The sequence below is a fragment of the Pelophylax lessonae genome (assembly GCF_965119305.1).
Source record: "Pelophylax lessonae genome assembly, chromosome: 4".
Lineage (NCBI taxonomy): Eukaryota > Metazoa > Chordata > Amphibia > Anura > Ranidae > Pelophylax > Pelophylax lessonae.
Genome location: NC_138771.1, coordinates 444,784,919 through 444,804,167, shown reverse-complemented (window position 1 = coordinate 444,804,167; position 19,249 = coordinate 444,784,919). Strand labels below are relative to the sequence as shown.

At 43.5% G+C, this 19,249-nt stretch overlaps 1 protein-coding gene across 1 annotated transcript in view; it reads left to right on the top strand.

Moving 5' to 3' along the window:
• MGAT4B (alpha-1,3-mannosyl-glycoprotein 4-beta-N-acetylglucosaminyltransferase B) overlaps positions 1 to 19,249 on the top strand; it is an 832,974-nt gene that overhangs the window by 704,661 nt on the left and 109,064 nt on the right. The window contains exons 10-11 of the mRNA XM_082253133.1: positions 12,924 to 13,031; positions 13,738 to 13,931. Of these exons, the coding sequence (XP_082109259.1) occupies positions 12,924 to 13,031; positions 13,738 to 13,931 (302 nt within the window). The remainder of the gene's footprint in view (positions 1 to 12,923; positions 13,032 to 13,737; positions 13,932 to 19,249) is intronic.

Sequence of the window (19,249 nt, the reverse complement as noted above, 5' to 3'; positions counted from 1 at the left end):
AAGTGACCAGCCAGCATATCCCCTGGCTGGTCAGAGTCCAGAATGAAGCCAAATGCTATACGTCAGTGGCAGGAAAGCAGTAAAATGAAGCCTATTTTATAATTTCTTTCTTTATTTTTAGAAGTGTAAGTCAACATGTCTGCCTAATCTCTTGCATCTCTTGTGGAGTGCCCTGAGTCTGATGCTGTAACTGCCTTTTTTTGTTCGGCACTACAGTCCCCTATTTGCACTGCAACTGTTGACTTGCTCCTCTTCTCAGACCTCAGATACCAAGAATGTATAAAAGTGTTAAAAAATAAAGATTCAAGTAAAAATATTATTTAAAAAATTTTAAGCACTCCCGTCACCCCGAGGCTCACTCGCAAATGCAAACGTCCACATAGGTCCAGCACACATTCATAACAGTGATTGTACCACACATGAGAGGTATCGCCATGAACTTTGGAGTGAGAGCAGCAATTCTAGTGCCATAGTTTGTGTTTAACTCTAAACTGATATCCTGTAAAGAATGTTATTCACCTATGAACAATTTTAGGTACCATAGTTTCTCTTTCGTTCATCGACGGACACATCGCTCCATAAATCATAACTACTGGATTATATTGCCTCCTCCAGCAGAAGGACTAGGCAGAACAAAAAACACCTGGCTATGCCCATGAACAATCCTCAGCTTGGTATATAACCCCCCTCTCTGCTCTTGGTAATCAGTTTTAATCTGTCTAGTCAGGAGTAGGGACCTAGACTCCCGGCTGAGATCTCTGGTCTTAGCAATTTTTTTCTCCTTCCTTACATCTCTTTTGTTTTTTCTCTTGGAAGATCTACAATCAACTGTTGGGCTGGGCCATGGGCTGGATAATCTAGATCCAGTGGTCCCCATAGGCCAGCGAGCGTGTGCAGACCGCAGCTACGCACTAGGTTGGCCCATGAGTTAAATGCCTCACAGGGTCGCATACAACCAGGCTTGGTTCTGAGTCGCAGCGGTCCCTTGGTCGACCTCTCCCCTACTTCAATGGCAAGGATTCTGTCTGGAGCGTTACCTGCACCATGGAAGGGTAAGAACAGTCCCCCCTATCCCCTTTTGGCGATTTTTTTGGAGTGGACGCAGGTAACCTCCGGGATGGTTGGAATGCCTGCAGGTTCCCTCCTCCCATCCTTAAAAATCCCAGTGCAGAGTGCACAGTGAAGTCTCCCCGAATGTGTGTCCTACCTTCAGGAGTAGGTCCCCTTGCAGAGGGAGCAGGAAAGATCCTGGCAGCATGCTGTAGCTGATGGCGTCCATTTTACCTTAGTCTGGCTGGTCTCCAGTTGGCAGCCATATTTGTGTAGCCCGATGATGTCCCGGGCCATTTTCCCTTAGTCTGGCTGGTCTCCAGCTGGCGGTCAGTTTCCTCTTCCTGTGCCTGGGACATATGAACAAGGATGGTGTCCATGGTGATGCTGGGTCCGAATTTTTCTGCGCTCCTCCGATCGGTAGGGTGAGTCCTTGGGCGTCCCTGTTATCTCTCCCTCTCTGCTGGAAGGTACCCTGAGCCTTGGGGGGATCCTTTAGTGGAGTACTGCAATGTCTTCTTTTCCTTATGGAGCCTCAGGGTCACATCTCCACCAATGACCCCCTCATGGAGGTGGCAGGTCCCTTGGAAACTCCAGCTTCTCATGGTTGCACTGACAGTGGTCCTGCAGTCCTTAGTGTCCCGGGCGAAAGTGGCGTGTGGGCAAAGTCCCAGGAGGAAGTGTCCCCCGCCTTTCCCTGCTCAGTCTGTCTCATCTGATTCTGAGCCTGATGCCGCTGTGGACGCGTCCCGTCCAGGGGGGCTTAATATCACACCCCTAGATCCATCTGATAGTGAAGATGATTCCTCCATGGTCGCAGCAGCAAATTAAAAAGGTAGTAGCTGCTAGTTGCTCTCATCACTGCAGTGTGTGAGACTTTAAAAATGGAGGATGCGGCTGATGTAGCTACGGGCGTGGCTGTGTTGTTTGTAACGCATAAGTCACCTCGCACTCCAAATGTGTTTCCTTATGTGCCTTATTTTGACAGGTTTTCCTGTAAGGAATGGGAACAACCAAAATTACCCTTGGTGGTCCCCAAATTTTTTTCTGTACGTTATCCTATTGAGGAGTCACTTTTAAAAAAGTGGACTATTCCACCAGTGGTGATTCCTCCTGCTTCCAGGTTGAACAAAGCTATTATGATCCCAGTAGAGGAATGCCCGTTCTTTAAGTACCTGGCTGACAGGAAAGCTGAGGCTGTGGCATGCAGCAGGTTTACTATGGCTGGTTCAACATTGTGGCCAGTTTTTTCCTCAGCCCTGGTGTCTCAGACCCTAACTGAATGGGCCAACCTTTTGCACCAGAGCCTGGTGGGGGTGAGTAGGTATCCGCTGATTATGTTGATTTAGCGGACTAGTTGGTAGATGGGCTGCAGTTTATTTGTGATGCAGCTTTGGATACAGCTCCTGTGCTGTCCAAACTTTCTGCAGTGGTGATTAGGCGTGTGGTGTGACCTAAGAATTAGTCCGCAAACCAAGCCTCTAAGAAAGCTCTCATTGATCTGACCTTTCAAGGCGATTGCCTGTTTGGGGCTACCCTGGATGACATCATTAAGGGTATCATGGGGGGAGAGTACCTTCCTTCCATAGTCTAGGAAAGGGAGGAAGCCGACGGGGGCCCTCCTTCTCAGCACATAGAAAATTTTGTGCTTCTGGGACGGAGAATAAAGGAGATAGATCTTTAAAATCTTCCCAGGAAAGTTCCAAGCATCCTTGGTCTGGTAAGCCTAGAGCTAGCTTCTCCAGATCCGCAGACAAGACTCCTTCAGCATGAAGTTCTGCCCTCACTTATTATTGGGGTGGGGGCACATCTTCGTTGGATTCCATCCTCCTGGACCTCCTTTGTGAGCGTCAAGGGGATCCACAAAATTATTCTTTTGGGGGTACCCAGAAAGGGGGACAAAGCTTGTCCTTTTGAGTTTTTTTTAGGTCCTGAGTCTCCTTGTGCAGATTTAATTCCTGCAAAGGATCAGGTGATGTCCGAACTACCTAAGGTTCCCCCTATCCCTGTCCAGAAATTGATTTACCTAGGTCTGATTCTAATTCTGTCCAGGGTGGTCCCTCCTCTGGACAAACTTCAAGAACCACAGGCCGTGATTCACCAGCTGCTGTTACACAGATAGTTCTCTCTCCCATTTTGCATACAGGTTCTGAGTCAGATGGTATCCACCTTCAAGTCAGTTCTGTTTACACAGTCCTACATGCAGCTCCTTTAGCAGGTTTGGCTCCACAGGAGGATACAGAGGCTTGTGGCAAGCTCATGGGGTCCTCTGGCAGACACCACATGCATTCAAGGGCCACGGTAAGGCCAGTATCATCCGTGGCTCAGGCTTCTTCCGTAATTCCTGCGAAGAATCAGGGGTGAGGATCTTTCAATCAGTCTGGTGGCCATAAACATCCCTTGGGGGCTTCCTCTCAGAGAAGACCAGTTGACCCAAGGGCTGATCTACCATCTTGCTTTACAGTCGCTAGTTTTAATGGCTAAGCTATTGAAAGCCAGGTACTGAGGGATAGAGGTCTGTCTGGATCAGTGATCCCTACTATGATGAAGGCGAGGAAGTAGTCTTCCAGCAAGATATACCATCATACATGGAAAGCGTACATTTCTCGGTGTGAGTCGATTGGTGCTCATCCTTGATCCTTTTCTGTGGCTAAGATCTTAACCTTTCTTCAACAAGGCGTTATTCAGAAGTTGGCCTTGAGTACCATAAAGGGCTGGGTGTCTGCCCTGGCAATCATTTTTCAGGGACCCCTAGACACACACTCTTTAATTCATACCTTCATTCAGGGGGTTCGACTTGTGGCTCCATCTGTACGGTCTCTTTTGCCTCCATGGGATTTAAATTTAGTACATTTGGTTCTCCAGAAACCTCCACTTGAGAATATTCGGGAGATTCCCTTGCATACGTTATCCCAGAAGGTGACATTCTTGTTGGCTAATACCTCGGTATCGGAATTGGCGGCATTATCCTGTCACAGTCCCTATCTAGAGGTCGAAAGGGATAAAGTAGTTCTTCGTCCCTGTCCATCATTCCTGCCCAAAGTTGTCTCTAAATTCCATTTGGATGAGGACATTGTGTTGCCTTCCTTGTGTCCCATGCCAGCTCATTCCAAGGAATTTGCTTTGCATACCTTGGATGTGGTTTGTGCGATTCAGGTGTATCTGGCAGCTCCTGAGTCCTTTCGGAGGTCAGACTCGCTTTTTGTGGTTACGGAGGGACCAAGAAAAGGGCTGGCTGCTTCTTCGGATACCATCTCCAGATGGATCAGACAGATGGTGACTCAGGCCTATTCCATTAAAGGTCAGGTTCCACCTTTCCTTGTCACAGGGCATTCAACTCGTTTAGCCTTGGGTTATTTTCCCCACCCCTCATTTTCCATTTGGCACTGCTTTTGGACGTCCCAGTAGTTATGATTTATGGAGCGCTGTGTACGTCAATGAACGAAAGCAAAAATGGGATTTTTGTACTTACCGTAAAATCCATTTCTCTGAGTTCATCGACAGACACAGCACCCACCCCTCTATGGAGTTTTGATACTTCTAATACTGCTTGCTACTAAACTCATTACCTAGAGCAGAGAGGGGGGTTATATACCAGCTGAAGACGGCCCATGGGCGTAGCCAGGTGTTTTTTGTTCTACCTAGTCCTACTCCTGTAATATAACCCAGTAGTTATGATTCATGGAGCACTGTGTCTGTCGATGAACTCAGAGAAATGGATTTTATGGTAAGTACAAAAATCACATTTTTTCACCATTTCACAGGCATGCGCAATTTTCAATCTTGCTTTCATATTTTACCACCAAAATGGGTATTCTATTGCATTTGTGTGCGATAAACGTCATTTTGTTGTATTTTTTTCCTAAAAATGTGCATTTGATAAATGGCTGTACAAATTGCAATGGTCTCCATTTTTTTTCCAGGGCCTCTGCTTTTGAAATTATGTTTGGGGCCTTTTAGGAAGTGTTTTAGCAAAACAAATTCTGATTTCACCTTATATAACATATATGAAAGTGCCAAAAGTGCTCCAGACGGCAAGTGGTTAAGTGCTGGGATTTGCACTTTTTTGTTAGACTCTTGCTGGTGCCACAGTAATAAAGCATTCTTTGTAGGTAGCAGGCTGAGGGTTCATGTAACCATGCCCCTTTAAGACCTACCCATTGGACACACACACGTCAGCATAGGTTTCTATACTCACCACCTTATTCTTTTGGTCTGGATGCACAAGGGTACCTCAGGTCTTTCACAATTCCATCAATGCCCCTAGTTTCCACATAATTTATATACTAAGAGAAACTAAAAGATTTTGCACCCAGGAAATAATAAGTTAAAGTGCATAAAATGTGTAAATTATTAATTCCTGTGATTTTGGCTGCTGGGGATTAAAACAAGTGCTAAATAATCAAAACACTGAGTACAAAAGAAAATTTCATAGACAAACCGTGATGCCGTGTAGACAAAATCTAAAGCATAATCATATCAGACATTCTAAAGCAATACAAAATAACATTAAGGCTAAGTAATCAATCACATAAACAGTGAATACATTGAAGTAAACATTTCCAAAAAAAGAGTGCCCGTGCAGGTGTAAACAAAACAGGTGCTTTACTCCTCAGTCTCTCCAGTGTTCCCATAAAGACACTCACCACAAGTTGTTGACCTACTATTGCTAGTCAGGTCAGTAGCCCTTGTGTTTGGGGATATAACCCTACGTTTCCAATGGCTTGTTCCTATGGGTCCTCAGATGAGTTATATACTGTATGTACTGTACTTTGGCAATCATATTTTCCCATTTAGTGCACACATTTAGTGCTTATAGTTTAGAATAATCACACAGAGATTGTGTTTTTCTGTCCTTCTCTCTCATTTTAGATTGGCTGAAAACAACAGTCTTTTATCTTGTGATCTTTTACTTTTGCAGTCCTTCAGCTAGGATTCTGATTGCCCTTGTCTGACATGCAGATAGCCTTTAGCGGGAGAACCTGCCAATCTGCATATATAAAACCATAATGAAACCACTTCACAGAAAATAATATACTGAAACTCATATTGAAACCTGACTTTCCGGTAATTCATTTATTAGCTCAAAATGTACTAACTCATGTCACACTATAGTTTCACTTTAGAGGGCATTACAGTAGTACACTTTCCTTGTAGAGAAATGAAAAAAAGGTCTCCCTCCTCTTGTACATATCCAACCTCTGGGAGTAGCAACCAGGCAATTAATTATTTTCTGCAGTAGAGCTACACTGTAAGGGCCTGTGCCAACTGTCATTTTTTTTTTTTTTTTTTCGCTTTAGGATAGTTTTGCATTCTCATACAAGTTTATCTCAATGAACCTGCTTGATTTAGGAAGGAGGTCAAGCTTGCAGGTTAAATGTACCTGTCATTGACTTCTGAATGATCTCAAAAGCATCTCAAACTGATGTCATCATCACAAGCGTTGACACAAGCCATACATCTATATATATAGTGTCTAATGCTTTTCACTGCTGTTCTGTTTGAAAGTGAGGATTTATACTGGCAAAAAATGTAGACACCATTAGAACAAGGAACACACTATAATTGAGGTGGAAAAGCTTTAAAATATAAAGTAAAACGTATTTTTCCTTGTTTCTGCAAAAAAATTAAAAAAAAAAAAATGCAACCCCAGTTTTCAAAAAAGTTGGGACACTGTAAAATCTACATAAAAAGGGAATGCAGTGGTTTGCAAATCTCATAAACCCATATTTTTTCACAATAGAAATAGAAGGTATTAAATGTTTAAATTAAGAAAATCTATTCTGAAATTGTTCAACAATTTTTAGACCCAGCTTTTTATAGATTAGTGAACCTCTTCTAATCTTTACTTCTGAGACTCTCTAACATGCTTTTTTTTATACCCAGTTATGTTACTGACCTGTTGTCAATTAACCTAGCTAGTTGCAAAATGTTCTTCCAGCTCCTTCTTGCTAGTACCACTTAACTGGCCAGCTTTTTGTTGCCCTGTCCCAACTATTTTGAGATGTGTGCTGCCGTTATACATTTTCTGAGTTTAAACCGAATTCTATGATGTTAAGGCCCCTTTCACACATGCTGTCCGTTTGTCCGTTTTTCATCCATACGTTGACGGATGAAAAACGGACATCAATGTATCTCTATGTAAAAACGGATGACAACGGATGATCATCAGTTAACATCCGTTTTCATCCGCTTCTGTCAATGTCCGTTTATTTGAACGGATGAATGCCCTATTTTTCATCCGTCAAAAAAACGGATCGGACGAAAAACGGATGACAACGGATGAAAAACGGATGACAACGGATGAAAAACGGACGACAACGGATGAAAAACGGACGACAACGGATGAAAAACGGACGACAACGGATGAAAAACGGACGACAACGGATGAAAAATAGATAACAACTGACGAAAAACGGATAACAACTGACGAAAAACGGATGAAAAACGGATAACAACTGACGAAAAACGGATGACAACTGACGAAAAACGGATGAAAAATGGATGAAAATGGATGAAAAACGGATGGAAAACTGATACATTTTGACATGACTGAACTGATGAACTGAACGGATCATATGTGTGAAAGGGGCCTAAGTAATACCTTTAAATCCTGATAATTATGAACAAAATGTTAACAGGCTTGTCACCGCATGTCATTGGGTCATGGAAAAGATACTGCTTTCAGGGATTGGTGCTGTGTCCTGCATTTTTTTTATGATGTGTAGAATAGCTCAGAGATTGACATCAAACAGCATGTAGAACGACTGAATGCAGTGGTGTAGCGTGGGTTGTCAATGCCCGGGGCAAGGCAAGTCATTTGCACCTCCTAACCTGTTGACTTTTAGCACTCAATGAGTCCCTTCCACTAGCTGCTTCTACAGGTGGGAGTTTTTCAGGCATGTGGCTGTGGTAGAGAAGCGTGTTGGTAGAACAGAGAGGATTTTTCTGTGTTCCTGTGTGAGTGTCGGACATTGAAGCCCGGAGGAGCCGATTACGGACGGACTGTCACCGCAACTAGTGAACGCCTACTGGAGAATTTGTAACCCCCATTGGGGAAGGTGTATTGAGACCTTTTTGGTCTTAGCAAGGTGAGAGGCTGCTTATGTTTGTGGTGGAAGGATTCTCACAGTAATGCCTGAATGCCCCGTTGGAAGCACTTATTCACAGCGGTTTGGATATGTGGATTTTTATGAGATGGACTTTTTAATGATTTATTTATGATCTTATGGATTTTCTAGTTTATATTCATGTTATTGTTTGCGCTGCACTACTTGAATAATAATATGAATTTTTAACCACTTGCCTACAGGGCACTTTCACCCCTTTCCTGCCCAGGCCAATTTTCAGCTTTCAGTGCTCTCACGCTTTGAATGACAATTGCGCGGTCATGCTACACTGTACCCATATGAAATTTTTATAATTTTTTTCACACAAATAGAGCTTTCTTTTGGTGGTATTTAATCACCTCTGGGTTTTTTATTTCTTACAAAAAAAAAAAGAAAAAAGACAGAAAATTTTGAAAAAAAAAAGTTTTTCTTATTTTCTGTGAGTAAGTTTTGAAAATAAATACATTTTTCTCCTTCACTGATGTGCGCTGATGAGGCGGCACTGATGGGCACTAATGAGGTGGCACTTATGGGCACTGATGAGGTGGCACTGATGAGGAGGTACTAATATGCCGCACTGATGGGCACTGATGAGCACTGATAGGCGGCACTGCTGGGCACTGAGAGGTGGCACCGCTGGGCACTGAGAGGTGGCACTGCTGGGCACTGAGAGGCGGCACTGATGGACACTGACGGGTGGCACTGATGAGCACTGTTGGGCGGCACTGATGAACACTGATGGGCAGCACCATCAGTGCCCACACTCAGTGCCCATAGTGCTGTTAGTGCCCATCAGTGCCTAGATGAGCAGGCACTGATGGGCACTAACTGGCAGCACTATGGGCACTGATTGTGGGCAATGATGGCGGACACTGTGGGCACTTATGGCATTTTATTTACCTCTTGTGTAATCAGGGCACTAGTGATCAGTGCCCTGATTACATTTCTCTGTGTCTGATCGGCTCTCCTCTTCCTCACACGCAGTCTCTGTGTGAGGAAGGAGAGCTGGCAATGAGAGATGATCTCATATGTTTACATTTGAGATCATCTCTCATTGGATGTTCCGATCGCGTGGCAAATGGCCGCTGTGATTGGCCATTCACCACGATCTGTGATTGGCTGTGTCCAAGGGACACGGCCGACACAGATTTTCCCCGATGCGCGCGCGGGAGCGTGCGGGGAGCCTGTTACTGGGAGGCCATTTAAAGACGGCCTCCCGGAAATTAGAGCCTGCGCTGTAGCCGTCTTTCGGCTATAGAGCAGGCGGGAGGTGGTAATGGTATTGTGTTTTAGCCTTGAAGTGTTCAGCTGGCAAACCTATTAGCTATTTATTTAGATTTGTGCTGAATATATCTTATCTTTTGACCCCCAACATAAGAGCTGAGAGGAGGAGAAACAGCATTACACTGAGCATCCCAACGAATGGCTGTTCAGGAGGTGTAGGAGTGGGTCAGTGTGGTCAGTTTTTAAAAGGAAAGCAGAAGGACTAGCAGGAACATCAGGGATTTCACACAAAGGAAGCAATACAACGAGAACAGGATACTTTCTTACACAAGTATATGGTACAGCAGCCACATATCAGGAATATGAAGCATTGAGGTAACAAAACTTTAATACTAGAAAGGACTTTGCTCGCTTTGGAAACTGCAGCTTGGCATTGCATGCTATTATTAAGCTTATGATCTTCCAGAACACCCAGATCCTTCTCCACTATGGATTACCCCAGTTCTTCTCCTCCTAGTATGTATGATGCATGTATATTCTTAGCCCCCAAGTGCATAACTTTACATTCATCAAACCCCACATAGTCGCTCAATTAAACAGTGCATTGAGGTCAGCTTGTAAGTTGGAGACAACCTGTGGGGACCTTATTCCACTGCATAGCTTGGTGTCATCTGCAAAGACTAAAATTCCAGACCCAATATATTTTAAATCAGGATTTAGGTTTACTGAACTCCTTAAATGCCGAATGCTCGTTGGGGGACACAGACAGGATCATCACTTCACTTACATGCCAAATGCTCGACAGAACACAGGCACAATCACTTAACTTCCTGCATGCAAAATGCATATAAGGAGTTCAGTGGCCCTGCCTGCGTCCTGACGAGCATTAGGCATGTAAGAGATTAAGACTTAACCCCTTACATGCTGAATGGTCGGCAAGGACACAGGCAGGATCACTTACCATTAAGTGATGTTACTGCCTGTGTCCCTGCTAAGCATTTAGCATGTATGGAGATGAGTGATGTTCCTGCATTTGTTCCCACCAAGCATTTGGCATGCAAGGGGTTAAATGATAAATTCTGCTATGTAATGCATGTCCCTCAGGCCAGGGCATTCAGCATGTAAGGGATTAATTGAGGAATCCTGCTATGTAATGCATGTCCCTCAGGGCATTTGGCATGTAAGGGGTTAAATGATAAACCTTACATGCCGAATGCCCTTAGGGATTCATTACATAGGCAGGATTAACTATTAAACAGTTAAATAATCCTGCTGTGTAATGCCCCATGCATGTCCCTCAGGGCATTTGGCATGTTAGAAATTGGAAAAGGAAAAGAAGGGATAACCGCGCTAAGTAAAAGAAAAAAGCAGCAGCTTCAAGTGTGACAACACCAAAACTGTATATAAATTATAACAAGCTGCGCTGAAAACAATAATGCATGCTATGATCACACGTGTATATAAAGTCCCAACGGTCTCTTGATACAAGTGTATTCCTCAATATACACGGATCTTCGACAACTATAGGACCTTCTCTGGTGATACAATCTGCTTACCAGATATTGGTGAATAATGAGCCAATTTCAAAGGTTAACTCTCAAAACACCGGAATGACTCTCTCGTGATTGATGATCCGCTGTGTTCCCAATACCTGGATCATAGGACCTCAACCAGTGTTGGATAATACATGTGGAAAAAGAAAAGTGGTCCCATAGCGTAATACTGATACAATTATGTAAACATAAAGGGAACACAAAAGTGCAAGTGTGTATGTTGAAATCACACAAAAAATTGTGAAAGGACCAAAGGAATAGTGCAGAAAAGTACACCAAATAGCCCACCACCAAGTGTACCAACTGCTTACCAGATAAATAATTATATTAGCCGAAATAAAATATCAAAATGATGACCACCACCGATAGTACGAACTGCTTACCAAAATTAGATTAAAAGCAGCAGGATAGAAAATATATGGACCATCCAGAAATTAACCAGACTGAACCAATAGCAGACAGCACCATCACCCAATAATGCCAACCGCTTACCAGATGCCGGTATGAATGTAGCCAATCAGCAGGGGATGGTTCTAGATCGTATATGGTCTGGTGTTCAGAACCCAATTATTCAGATGACCGCCAAGGATGGTGGATTGAGATCACTCAGCATAGGCATCGATCCCCAGATTACATGTGTAAATAAAATTTACAAACACCCCAAAGGGTAAAGCTGACAGATTTATTGTAAAAAATTAGGAAAAAAAACTCGCAAGCATCAGTGAAGGGAGAGCGTATACTGTAGCAAGCCGCCGGCCGGTCGGCTCTTCCGCCCGCCCTTAGTCTCCTTCCGATGACGTCAGCACGCCGCGACCAACATATGTTTCATCAAAACTGACGTTTTCAATTTATATGTTAGAAATTGGCATGCGCAGATGCTGGTCTCAGGTCTTGTTGCAAGCCTGTAACATACCCCATACTCTAACTGCTCATCTGCTCTGGCTGGCTGCTCTAGGCCTGTCCCCTCTCCCCAGACTGTGTCCACTCCCCCCAGCCAAAAACATGACTCTCAGGTCTCCCCTGCTTTTTTTTATTTTCCATCTGCTCTGCCACAGCCACACTGCCAGACTGGCTGCCACAACAGGAAAATTGGAGATCCGGTCCGGAGCGGAGGAGAAGAAGACGGTGACGCAGCGGCTCCGACAGCGAGCCAGAGGCGAGACTCCAGGAGCAACGGTTTGCACATGTGCCACCCGCGATCACAGACAGGCCAGCCCTGCCACCGCACATGACCCCGTTCGCCCCAATCACAGGGCGCCCGCTGCCCATCGCTGAGCCTGAGCATGGCAGCCGGAGCGAGTGACACGGTCTGTACAAAAATAAGGACAGTGACACTGACGCCGGAAGCGCCCCCCCCCCTAAATATTGTGCCCAGGGCCATGGATCCCCCAGCCACCCCCCACACTACGCCACTGACTGAATGCATACCTGGAAAATAGTGTCACTATGCTAAAGTTGAAAACGTCTTTTCAGTTTATATTGATTCCAGTTTTATATTCTTGTACTATGATTCCTTGCAGCCAGATTGATTTGCTTTCAGACTGTCTGAGGCAAGAGGATGCAGTCCCCTCTTGCCTCATTCCCCATCTGTTAGGACTCATTCTCTGTACAAGATACTTCCTGTAGTCTTCAGTAAAACATGAACAGGGATGTGATTAATTTGTCTGTAAATGATTATGGGTGCGTAAGGCTTTACTGTGCTAAGCACTGATTCGATTAGAGGGTGTTTTGATTCCTTTACTCCCTTCTCACCATAACCTGTATGGTTACAATTTATAATTAAACTACAAAGAGACTTTAGGTCGAATGGAGTTTCCTTGGTCTTTAGAGTCACAGACCCAAAAAAGTATTCGAAGAACAGCAGGTTCCTTCCTGACAACAAAATAATTTTATATAGTAGGGTAGCTTTGTTAGTTTATTTGTGCTGTGGCTGAAATATGTAGGAGCTGTGCTGTGTTAAAATGTAATGTATATGTTTATTTTTCAGAAACATTGCGATCGGCAAAAAGCAAACCTTCGGATCCGATTTAAACCTTCATTGTTTCAACATGTAGGGACCCACTCGTCATTAGCAGGAAAAATTCAGAAGCTAAAGGTATGGTAATTGAAGAACTGTAAGAACTTTCCTTAGGGATGGCAGTGTTTTTGCTTCTTTATAGTTAGATGTATTTTAAAACAGGATATCCTCCTGATTTCTATTTTTGGGAACTCCTCACTGGGGGTCCTGTCTTAAAATAATTTTCTTTATCTTACTGCTGCAACTGCAAAGCCACACAAGGGTATCATATTCCTATTTAACCAGTCTAAATATTGGGGTATGCATGAACACTTTATGAGCAAGAATGTGATGCCTTGATAATGACCAGTACATGAAGAGGATGAAAGGATGTACCTCTTTCAGAGGCTGTAAAGAAGCCAGAAGTTGACCATTAAGGCTCGGTACACACTGGGGCGGTTTCAAAGTAGCCCCGCTCTGAAGCTGCCCCATACAGCATGACTTCAGTGCGGCTTGCCAACGACTTCTTTAATAGAAGCCAATGCAAGCCGCTCCGAAGACGCCCCCAAGTAGTGCAGGAACCTTTTTCTAAATTGTTCCAATTTGAACTTTTCCATTGCACTAAATAGGGCGTGACTTGTCAGGGGAGTCACCCCAGTGTGAACCGAGCATATTCAACTGCTATACTGTTATGAATTTTATTTCCAATGCTAGTACATGCAAAAAAATGCTTCAGATCAGCAAGTGATAACTCCAGTGAGCTACTGATGTCCCTCTTATTATCTCATATTTCTGTTTCATTTAGGACAAAGATTTTGGGAAGCAAGCTCTACGCAAGGAGCATGTCAATCCAGCTGCTGAGGTCAGCACTAGCCTAAAAACTTACCAACATTTTACCTTGGAAAAGGCTTACCTGAGGGAAGACTTCTTCTGGGCATTCACACCAACTGCAGGAGACTTTGTACGCTTCAGGTTCTTCAAGCCCTTACGGGTGGAAAGGTCTGTAAATGTTGTGTGTGTTTGTGCATTTATTTTATAGAGTCTGGATGCTCTCTGACTTTTAGAAGTGTATAGAATTTCAGAACTTTGCTATGTAGTGTGTAGATTAATTTGTGTGGCCATTACAACATGTTTTCTTTATAGTGTACAATACAGGACGCTTTAATCTTTAATCATAATGGCTGCACCTTAAGGTCATTTAAGAGGCTTTGCAAATGTTCAAACTTAGGACCTTCCCTCCTATAACAACCTCCTACCATGCTTTCATCATTTTTTTTCCTATTCCCAGGTGATACATGCCTCTCTGTGGAGAGAGGATAGATTTAGTGTATTTTTTCTATCAAACATACTACTAACTGTCCTGTAAGCTGCTGACCTGTAAGCTGTGACTGCGCTCAAACCAGTGCATATACGTACTACGTACATTGCTGTTGGGTGCTGTATAGGTCCAAAGCAGCCGGTCCACCTGCGTGAAAGCCCAGTCCTTGAAGATCCCCCCACTGTGGGAAAAGTAATAGGCCTGACCAGAGTGAGGGAAGGTAACCTGAGGGCCCTATGTGACCATTTTTTAGAAGTTGTATGCAAGCACAGACCCTTTAAAAACTGCTTTGTGCATCTCTTGAAGAGTAATTGGGAACTTGGCTCCCCTCCTTATACCCAGATGGCTAACAAGAAGGTCTAGCCCAATTTCCTTGACAGGCCTAGTTCTGCTAGATGGAAGATGGTGCCAACGCATACACAGTGAGTGGCACAAGCTCCTGTCCTGAAGAAATCATCAGTTTCTCAGTGGCTCATGGTTTTGGATCACAGGAGACAGAGTGTTCCATCTACGATAAGAAGCTTGAAAAAGGAGAACAGAAAGCACAATCAGGGATTGTGGACAGTCATTAACCTGCTTGGGGCCGAACACTGTAAAAACCCTCTACTGATAGTAAGCATGAATACCCCATAGTGGCAGCATGGAGGACCTTGGGAACAGAGGGAAGGTTAAGTGCAGTCCAAATGACATCTGATCACTTCCTACAATCCCGGACATTGTGCTTTTTTTCCACAAGGTATCGGGTTTTTTCCAACTTCTGAGAGCAGTATTAACCTAGACAAATCGTTATTTTTGTCTGAGCAAAGAAAAAGTCTCCTGTCAAATGTCCTCTGTCGTCTGAAAGGAAATGGCAAAATATTTTAAAAAATCAGCTAAAAAGGCTAGGGCCTGCAGCCACTCGGTTTCCTCCTCTCTGATTCAGATTTAGGACTGGTCAGATTTAGATGATGAAGGCCAGTTCTGAAATTGCAGTTTGCAGCTGGAGAAAATTACATTCTGTACCCAGGAGTCCGAGATCTCCTGGCACCAAATGTTTGTAAAGGACAGCAAATGGCACCCCTACATCAGGAAGAGAACCTTCAACCTGGTTTAGAGGGTCTGGAGGAACAAGGCTTGTGGCAAAAGGAATTGCTTGGGTTAGCCTTGGACATAGAAGCCTTTTAGAAACCACTACACCAGTCGTAGTCATGGTTCCCCCAGTTTTTACCATATTATTGGCTTTGGTGTTTGTTTGTTGCAGTCCATAGAAATTCACGTTTTAGGATACCTGGATGATTGTCCATTGGACAATTCCGATTTTACAGAACTTTAGTTGGATCCTCAACCTACAGAAATCAGTTCTGGATCTTTACCAGTGTCCAGAATACCTGGGATTGGTACTGGATACAATCCAGAACGAGGCATTCCTTTATTGGGGGGAAACTTGTCTTCCTATGGGAGCAGGCTCATGCCCTTCGGTCAACTACAAATCCCTCATTGAGTGCTTCTGTAAGAGTCCTGTGTGTCTTGGTAGCTTAGTTCAAATCCCATATGCTCAGTGGCATTTCAGACTCCTGCAGTACAACATTCTGGAACAGGTCATCCCTGTCACTGGATCATCCTATGTACCTGTCTTCCGGACCCCAGATTTCTGGAACTGGGCTGATCATTCTTCCCACTGAACTGCATAGTTTTTACCATGGATGCCATCCTGTCAGGTTAGAGAGGAGTGCTGGAGACGGCCACGACGCAAGGGACATGGAATCAACTTGCCTTCCAATCAACGTCCTGGAGCGTAGGGCGATTAGTCTCTCCGTTCAATGGTGGATGGACCTTCTCAGGAGTCTTCTAGTCAGAATACAGTCCAACAATACCACAACAGTGGCTTACATAAGCCACCAAGGTGGCATAAGAAGTCACGCAGCTTTGAAAGAGGCATAGCTTATCTTAGATTGGGCAGAGATAAATGTTCTGGCCATATCTACCATGCACGTTCTGGAAGTGGAAAATTGTCAGTCACACTTTCTGAATGGTTGCCACACCCAAAAGTGTTCGAGGAGATCTGTCATCATTGGTAGTCTCAGTAAAATAAAAACTCAAAGCAGGTGTATGGCGCTGCCAATATACCAAATCTTCTGTATACTTAATCCTCCATACACATCTCCACAAGTGTAAAGTGCAAAATAAACAATCTTAAATGTAATAAATAGTGTTGGACTCGTAAAGTGCTAAGTGCAATGATCCTGTGCTATGTGTATTATAAATCAATAAATCCGTGATAAGTGACCCCTTTAGGGTAAACAATCACACTATCAATCCACTTAAAGTAACCATATGCCAACACAAATAGAAATATAAATATGTAAATAGTGATATACTGATGAAAAGTGGGTGTGGTATATAAAAAAGGTGATAAAAATCATAAAAAATATATGTTGAAAATATATAAAAATATATAAATATATATAAACACCTATATAAATCTGTAGGAGGAATGGCATAAACAACTTTAAAACACTGTAAAAACTAGCAGCAGATGTATAGAGACAACCATAAATTATAGCAGCATTAATCAAAGTAATATAAGAACCAATAGATCATAAACATTTAAAACAAAATGGATTATGGGCTACTATGGATTATGGGATTTAGGGCCTCAAAAATGCGAGATGCAGGCAGTACAGTACAGTTCAAATATAGTTTTTAGACTCAATAACTTTCACACAGAGCAAATAATATAGTCTGTGTGAAATAATATAATATAGTAAGTAATTACAAATAATTTTGTTTTACTTCACAGTGTGGTCAAAATGATCTTGTGTACCATATACATATGCTCACTAGTTCGCTATAATTGCATGTGGTCAGAATGGAAAAGACAAAAATTCCTAACTCACTTGCCAGCCTGCAACAAACCGAATTGACCCTGTTTAACAGTTCATGTTAAAAACAAGGGACTTAGTTTGCACACATTTGCAAATATATGCGTAAGCTGCAGCGCCCACATCAAGGCACCCCAGTGTACTGCAGTCCTAACTCTATAATTTTTAGAGTCTCCCAAGTTGGAGCACATATATAATAATGGATAGATTAAGGGCAGGTATGCCTGGAGGGAGCCCACCTCTCCTTAAAGATACAGGTAAGCACTGGACACCCAGAAAAAGCACAATGGCAGCTGAAGGTATTCAGTGCGCCCTGCACCAATTCCCCAACTGTGCAAAGAATCGGCAACCACCCCAACCTATAACTAGCCTTAGCAGCAAGGAGCAAATGAAAGGGCAATGCATGTCTGCAGTTCTAACTCCGTAATTTTGAGAGTCTCTCAACAGGGGCGTACCTAAAGCGGTTGCAGTTGCAAACCTGCACCAAGCTAGAGAGGGCAGGTTCGCCCCTTACCCCCCCCCCCTCCCTGATTTCTCCATATTCCTCCTGCAGCAGCTGAATGCCTGCAGGAGGGAGAGGAGGCGAAGCAGGCATTCAGCTGCTGCAGAAAGAAAATGAAGAGTTTGATTTCTCTATATAAAGCCAATCCTTCTATCCAGCTTCTTTCGGCTGTGCCCTCTCCCGCCGGCTGCTGTGGGGGTCTGTCAGAATGGAGTGCATGGAAGGGACCGGTAAATGTGGCATTTACCATCCCCTTTCTGAATGGAGAGTCAGTGACTGTACTGATCGATCCATTCATAACTGAAACATAGTAAACATAGTACATAACTTCAGTTTGTGAATGAACGGAAAGCTCTGTTACAGAGCTATTCCTGTCCATTCATTTTGTGCAGCTGGTGCTGCAGAGAAGGCGATTGAGGGCCTCAATCTCCTTTCTCTTTCTCAAAGGTGAAACATTAGAGGTCAAAACAGATCTCACCAATGCCCCCAATGGGGCTCCTAAAAAAATTGTAAAAAAATAGTTTCAAAATATTGTAAAAATTTAAAAAAAAATTATAAAAAATTAAATAAACAACTACTGACACCAGTAGTGACACTACCAGGGTCACAAAAGTTGCACCTGCAGCTGTTCCCTGATGTACCGCCACTGAGCTCGAAAAGAAGGGCCCCAGCGGTTGGCTCTGAAGGTTCTAGTTACTCCACTGTCTCCCAAGTTGGAGCACATAAATGGTGGACCAATGTTTCCCGAAGCTGCTCTCAAATCCCAAAAACCCTTTTTTTGGAAACTAAAAATTCCCCAGTCTACCATCTTTTTATTGCTGCTTTAAAGCTTTGTTTTACAACCATTATTTTATGGGCTTTTTCGTAATTGGAGTAAAAATTAGCACCAAAGTTAATGTCCCTTCTTGCTGTTTGGATTTCTTAAAGTGATTGTAAAGTCTCGTTTTTTTTCTATTAGAAATAACAAACATGTTATACTTACCTGCTCTGTGTAGTGGTTTTGCACAGGGCAGCCCAGATCCTCCTCTTCTCGGGTCCCCAGCTGGAGCTCTTGGCCCATCCCTCCTGTTGCATGCCCCCACAGCAAGCAGCTTGCTATGGGGGCACCCGAGCTGAGCTGCAGCTCTGTGTATCCATCCAGACACGGAGCTGCAGTTCGGCACTGGCCCCTCTCTCTTCTGTTTGATTGACAGCATCCAATGGCGCCGCTGCTGTGTTTTAGCCAATCAGGGGAGAGAATAATGTTTTGCTTGAAGAAAATGTAAGAACTCATGCCAGTGGTATTACACAGGCTAACAAAAAGAAACTAAGTCTAATATTGGTTGAAACCTTTCTTGCTTTAGTTGCTTAGTGTAAAGCACATGTACTTTTTTTAGGTGATCTTGATTTAGGCCTGGCAGATAACATGGAATCGTCAATAATCTAGCTGTGAATGGTTGGGTGGAGATTAAAGATTTATATTTCTGGAATCCATAATAATGCAGGAACAAGTTAATAAGGGACACCATACTTGCCTCCCAACAGTATTTGACCCAATTAACCACTTCAAGACCGGAAGGATTTGCCCACTTAATGACCAGGCCCTATTTTGCGATTCGCCACTGCCTTCTTTTAACGGACAATTGCGTGGTTGTGC